The sequence below is a fragment of the Limulus polyphemus genome, unplaced genomic scaffold (genome assembly GCF_000517525.1).
Source record: "Limulus polyphemus unplaced genomic scaffold, Limulus_polyphemus-2.1.2 Scaffold209, whole genome shotgun sequence".
NCBI classification, from domain to species: Eukaryota; Metazoa; Arthropoda; class Merostomata; order Xiphosura; family Limulidae; genus Limulus; species Limulus polyphemus.
Window position 1 is genome coordinate 626,726 of NW_013665819.1, and position 7,290 is coordinate 634,015.

The 7,290-nt window shown below is 29.5% G+C and overlaps 1 protein-coding gene across 5 annotated transcripts in view; it reads left to right on the forward strand.

Moving 5' to 3' along the window:
- The window catches only part of LOC106478408 (eukaryotic translation initiation factor 4E-binding protein Mextli-like), a 49,112-nt gene that overhangs the window by 13,491 nt on the left and 28,331 nt on the right, over positions 1-7,290 (forward strand). For all 5 annotated transcript variants that reach the window (XM_022382006.1, XM_022382007.1, XM_022382010.1 and 2 more), the window contains exons 8-10: positions 2,363-2,423; positions 4,854-4,908; positions 5,645-5,863. In XM_022382006.1, the coding sequence (XP_022237714.1) occupies positions 2,363-2,423; positions 4,854-4,908; positions 5,645-5,863 (335 nt within the window). The remainder of the gene's footprint in view (positions 1-2,362; positions 2,424-4,853; positions 4,909-5,644; positions 5,864-7,290) is intronic.

The window sequence follows — 7,290 nt, forward strand, 5'->3', positions numbered from 1 at the left end:
AAAGATTTTGCATATGAAATTTCAAAATTTTCTGATGCATAAAGTATTTTTAATCTTAAAATGAAAATTACTTTGCATGATAGATAGGTAAGATGTGAAAAAAAAAGGCATGAAAGAAACAACGCTTTACAAACCTTAAGACTTAATAAAAAAAGAAATTAGATATTTTGCTTATGAAAGCATTGTAATGTTTATTGATAATCTGCCAAATTTCGTTAACATTTGCTTACTAAGTTATAGCATGAAAACTATAATAAGCACAAAATGGGACTGAGTCCAGGCTGAAAGAGTTAAATGGATTTTATGCATTATTTGAAAATTTAATTAATTTACATTTATTATATAAGTGCTACTTTTCTATAACATAGGTCTTTATGGAAGCTGATCCTATCTCAGTATGGTTGGGTCATGCATGAGGAAAAAAGATTGAGAACCACTGTCTTAGTGTATTGTTCTAGTTAAATCTGAAATTGTTAGTTGATCATACAGAAATTGCCATATTTTGGTGACAACTTTGAAAATAAGAAAATCTGCTAGAATAAATTCTCATATAAAACTTTGCTTAAGTTTGGAGTTCGATATCTTGTTTTGAAAAATGAAACTTGTAAAATATTAAAATATTGTTTTGGTGTTAATGAAAATTCTTCCCAAACCAAGTATTCGTTTGTTCAGGGGCCATTCTTTTTGAACTTGATTTGAATTGTAAGAATGTCAATCTAGTACACTTTACACACTACATAGAAACTACAATAAATGTTATATAGCTATTTCTTATGACTTGCATTACTTGAGGTCTGTAAATCACTAATATCCAGGTCTTTAAATCATTGAATAATCTAAGAAAATGAGAAGAACAAAGTGTTTTATTTGAACTACTACTTCATAGTTTTCTTGTTCTCTTTTGATTGTATTCTAGTAATTTTAAGTGGCCTCTCTTTCAGCTCACTTTAATTTCAATATTAATCCCATTGTAACTGCATCCACACCATTGCATTTTATTCGAGCCTCACACCTTCCAATATTGCACTTGCAATTCAAACTGTGGTAAACATGACTTTTGGACATTCTACCATTGTATATTGAATAGTTTAGTCCTGAAAACAGGTCTTGTATAGGTACATTATTTTGCAAAAAACAATTGACTTTCATCGAAACTTAAAACAGTAGAGAAAAACTCGTTTTCACATAAAATTTTACCTACAAAAAGTGAACCAATGAGCACAAAAGCTGTATTTTTTAAATTTCTAATAATAAATTATTTTTGAAAGGTAATTTTAATACTTTCTGTCATTTGCCAGATAGTGTGATCAACAAAATGGCCACTAATTTCTGTATTATCAACTTCTGATTTTAAGAGTTGAAATGCCACCAAAAGTGTTTGAAGTAACAGAAAATCTCATTAACACTGCTGATTTCATGAAGATTTATGTCTTGCATGATTTTCTAATGAAATAATTCTAAATGGAATGTTTTTGGTTCAGTTTTATGCTGTCCTGCCTAAGCTTTCACATATATGCATCTCTTTATTTCAAAAAATGTTGTTATAATTTACTTTCAACATTTTTCTGTGTCTGTCTCTATTTGATATCATTTTAAGCATTACATCATGTTTAGTCGTTCAATTTTTATAATTAATCTTTTGTATGTTCTGTTTACTTGTATATCATTGTATTCCAGCATAAGAATGTATACACAGACTTGTGCAAATTACAAAAACAAAATTTGGTTCTCAATCTGGTCCATAGACCCCTAGGGGTCCGTGAGCAGTCTAAAGGGTGTCCAAGGTAGTAAAGACAGAGTTTCCTTATTATAGTTTATAAAAATAAAAAAATATACAATGTTCAATTAAAGAAATAAAGAAAGTAATATTTTATTTGAAAATGTCATTAATTTACATATTATGTCAGTATCATTTTTATAGAATGTAGGATCAGCTAATACAGATACATATCTGTGTATGGGGATCTGTGAGATTGGATTTTATCCATGAGTGAAAAAACAAGGTTGAGAACCACTGACTTAGAGCATTGTTTTACTTAAAACATAACTAAGCATATCAAGTGACAAAGTTTAAAAACTTCTCTTTTCATGAACATTTATATTTGCATTTCATGTAAAACTTTTGATATCTTAACTGAAAATATTTAAATATATCTTGATTTGGTTGTTAAACTTGTTACTTGGAAATTTTACTAATATTTCTATTAATCACTGTAGTTGACCTGATTTTGAAATTTCTGAACAAGTTATTACATATGTTGATGCTGGATGAAGTGACATAGTTACATCTTTCACATTTTTAAAATTACAACTGTACTTAGGTGCTATAAAGAACTTATTGTTACTCTTTTACTTTCCATAGTTAGCCCCGGTACTCTGGATCGTGTTGTCCAGATCACTGGTTCCAATGAAGAATCAATACAGTAAGTTTCAGGTCCATCTAGCATCTTTGTAACTGCACCTACAACTGTTTCAGTAGTGTGAAGTATCTAATATACTTGTGTATCACGAACTATAAAAGACTTATTCTTTTTGTTACTCTGTCGAGAACACTTTGACACTTCCTTTTTTTTTTTGGCAATGCTCAACAATAAACATTGTTGCTCAGAAACAAAATTGTCATCTGATTGTTATTAGGCTAACTGTGGTGTTTATGTTGAATGCTCAATATTCATGTTGATTTGTTAGAAATGTTTGTTTTTTATTCTTTGTTTTTTGATAACTTTGGTGATATAACAACAAAATAGTTTAATTCAGAAGTTTTATGACATTGAGTTGTAGCCAAAAGCAAACATAAAATTTACCAAGTAGTGTTTCAGCTAAGCTTTACATTACATTTATGTATTAGGCCTAATGCTTAAATTAGACTATGAATAGGCCTAATATTACTAATGTTATAGTCAGTGTTTAAAAAGTTTTAAGTGGTGAATAAATATTAATTAATAAATATTTTTTGGTATTTTAATACATATATTACCTACTTATTTGTCAGAATGTCCACACTGTGTTTTCTACTTCCAGACCTAGAATACAATGAAAAGGCTCACAAGTGCTATTTAAGTCTCTTTCAGAGTACACATGTACTTTTGTTCATGATAACATTTCATTTTTCTGCACAGTTTTTACTAAAAATGTGGTGATTAAAGAATTACTTCAAGACTGATAAAATAAGGGAAGAGTATGTGCATTTTGGAGACAAATTCATTTTAGTTAAATTATATAATTTTCGTTAATCAGTCATGAATGATTTCCTATCATTTTTGATGGGCTTTTATACTAGTATGATTATATATCTATGTATAGTTATGGAAATAATCATAGAAACACAATTGTAACACATACATGAGTCACAAATAAGTAATGTTTACTAGACATTTAATTTATTAATGGTATAAAACATTATCACAGAAAATAAGAAAGAAAAGTGAACAAGTTTTTGTATGCGAGCTCTTTATGCACATGGAGCATTACATTTTTTTTCATCTTGTTATATAGGCTATCAATTTATGATTGTCTTATATTTTTTCAGTTGTCATTTGTTACTTTTTATCATTCAGTGTGGGCATTTTACAGATGAATCCCAGTTTCTATTGTTGAGCAACAATCAACAACAATGTTTGAAAGCAAAGAGGAGAATGGTATCATAGTCAATGTATACCATCTAAAGTGAAACACTTCAACCTTTTGATTTGGTTATCTCTTCTCAGAAGTGATTTTGAGTGCCTACATTCTGTTGAGGTTTCATGCTAATGTGTATCTTACTATTCTCAAGATAATATTTTATACCTGCATTTACAGCACGGTCATTGGCAAAATCTGTACTCAACCGTCATCTATCTAAAAAAAAAAAAAAATATATATATATTTTGAAAAGTTTTCTACTTGGACCACTTCTATTATTAACAGTGCCAGTTTTATATACTCTCTACAGAATCTTATGTACAGTTCGTATTAGAACTTGTAGTCTCGTACTTTTTTGTATGGAGTATTCTTGACCAGTCAAAACTTTTATTTCTACACACTTGTCCTGGGAGTCTTGACCAGACTCATGCTACTACTACTGGGCATGTGTGACTGTGCTTTATATTGGTGTGGTAGTTGCTGAATGGTTGGATGACAATCAATTACATTGTAAGCTATCAGCATGTGACTATTAATTTTTACTTGGCAAAGGGATGGCATTCCCATAGTATTTGGTTTATATACTTTTCTTTTTTCTCTGCTTCACTCTGAATGTACATGTAATTTAGAGCTGTAGTGGTTAAAAAGAAACGATATAAGTGAGCACCTTGTTCACAAGATGGGAAGTGGATAAACATAAATTGTCTGTATTTACCCTTAACTACACCATTTACACAGTTCTGAGTCTGTATCGTGGACTGTTCTCACATCAAGATACACATCATTCAATATGACTGTCAAGGATTAAAGTGTAATGCATTTGTAGTGTTTAAGATGTAATTATCTTGTGCAGACTGTTCCAACATCATTTGAATTCTGAAACATTCTTTTATAAATAATCATGTTTACAAGCAGTAAAGTCAATAGTGTAAGCACACACCAACTTTAAAAACTATGCTATAAATTAACAATCATCTAGTTTTCTCAACACTGTCCATTTGTTTGAATCCTATGTTAGCACATTTCCACTCAATCCTTCAGTCAATCCATTGCACTTATGAAAGTTCTCTTTATGTTACTACTTACAAAGCAATAAGACATTATCAACAGCATCTAATTTGTCTACAAACCCTATTTACTTCCCAGGAAATTTGATTCCTCCATTCATCACTTAATTGAGGCTGAAGTTTTTGGTATTGTGGATTGTTTTGTCTTTTTTTTTATTTTATTAGGAATGCTAAGCTCTTAATTGAAGACACAATTCGACGTAATGCCTCACCAGCAAGGGTAAGTACAGTTCTTGTAATTGATGAAATTTCACATTTTATTGGTAACCTATTTCAAAGTTTATAGAGTCAGTAGAGTTTGCATGTGTTTGTATTGGTGGCTGTTATAGATGTAAAACCTGTAATAAAAACAAGATGTTGTGTAAATGCTCTACCTATCTATCTGCCTATCTTTTGAACAAAGGCAGACAAAGTGTTGGTTGTTAAATCATGTGTAGTTCCATATTTACCAAAAAATAAATTACAGGGTGTTTAGAAATTGCTAAACAAGTAAACAGTTTTTCTAGTATAATTGTTTGTTTTGACAATCAACTGCAAAATCTTAAGAAAAATTTAAATTTTGAAAAGTAAATTTTAGAGGCCCTGTAGTTACCCAAGGACATATATGTGGGTATTTATAATTATCAAATGAAAGATGGCCCAGTATATAAACTGTAATTCTGTTTATTTTTATACAATGTTGATAATGTGTCATTTCATTAAAAAAAAAAAACTGTTAAACTAAGTACTGTGTATACAGAAAGTGGCTTTGTGTTTTTTTGCTCACTAACCTTGAGATTGTTAAAAACACAATTTATAATCTTGGGTAAATTCATAAAAGTTATGTAAATGTTGATTTAGTTATTTACTTTGTAGAAAAACATTACTTTATGAGATTAGGAATGGGTGCAGATGGCAGAATATAAACTAGTCACTTTTTGAGAGTAAAAATTTACAATACTTCTGTTTTTTTTCAGGAGAGTACAGGACATGAGTGTAGTGAATCCTCATCAAGCTTGGCCAGTAATCTCTCTGAGGACAGCAGTGCTCTTCAGACCCCTTTCAGTATTGGAGGTAGAAAATCTCTTATCCACAGCTACAGCACAGAAGATGCCACATTTTGTGAATATAGCCATACTGTGTATGTTGGGAGGAATGCTGTTAAACTTTCCAGTGACAAAAAGGATTTAGTAACAGTAAGGAAAGATTATCAACATCTTAAATACCATAGGCTAAAAAACTATGTCCATATTTAGTAATATTTGTTTTGTATCTGTAGGAGTATTTCTATTCAATCCAAAGACACAATATTTCCTAGTAAAGCATTGAACTGGATAAAATCAACCTGCTTTAAATATTTTGTACATTAAAATATACTAGTTATTGCAAAAAAAACAATTTACAAAGTAAGAAATATTTTCATGTCTTTAAGATATCTTCATGTAGATTATGGCTTACCATATTAAAAAAAAAAATTGTGTGTATATATATTCTCACACACATATACAGACATTTATTATACAGTCTGAATTTGAATGATATTTTAAAGATTACAAGAAACCAACTAAGGAACATGGTTTAAAGTAAATTTTGTGTTACAGCATAAATAAACATTGTTGTTATGAATTATTGATTTTCAGTTGTAGTAGTTAATTTAATTTCTCTCAAAATACACAAATAAAATCTTGTCACACTATTTGTTTATATCTTTAGCACTTTGGAGAAGCTGGAAGTTATTTTACTACCATAAAAGAGAGAGAGAGCAAACCAAGACGTATTTCTAGCTGGTTAGCTATAAAGTCTTCAGTACAAGATTCCAATTGAAAATTGATTTGAGTAATCTTGTTATTCTAGATTGTTAACACTTTCAATATGGGCTCGGCCAATTTGACTGACCATGTGACCTTTTTGTACTCGTTTAAAGTCTTTATAGATTTAATACTTAACTCTCAATATAGTGGGGTATATCTTCACGAAATTTTACAGTCTTTCAGTTAATATTATAAGTATTTCACATACAAAAAATAAAATTTTTTAGTGAAGTATTTTTAATAAAATAAAGATTTGTTCATGAATATATTGAGTATTTGTTTTGAATAGTATGTATGAAAAGTAATTTTCATGTTAAAATTAAAAATACTTTTCCTCAACTCCAAAATCTCAAATTTCCTTTGTGTAATTCCTAAAACCTCCTAAATGCATTTCAAACGTTTTTTTTCAGTAAAACTTTATAGTTTATCTGTTATTTTCTTTACCCTATCTCAAAATGGGATCAGTCAACTTGAACAACCTTGTAACCATAAAAAAAACAAACAATCAAAATAAACCTAAATTAACCTTTTTTTTCTTTCTAGAATGACTTCATATTGTAACATGAAAGTACATTTGTTTATCCTAAGTAGCTTTAAGTTCGTAACATTATACATCTATTTATAATTAAATTTTATTATTTTATTGCCCTTTGAACCATGTCTAACTACTATCTGTGCCATTATAAGTTGTAAGTCACTCGGGGAAACGTGCAGCTCATGTTATGCTATCGAATTACATTACCCATGAGTTGCTCGCGTGCGTACCTTTTGGACAATTATAATTATATTATTATTATTACTTATTTTACCTA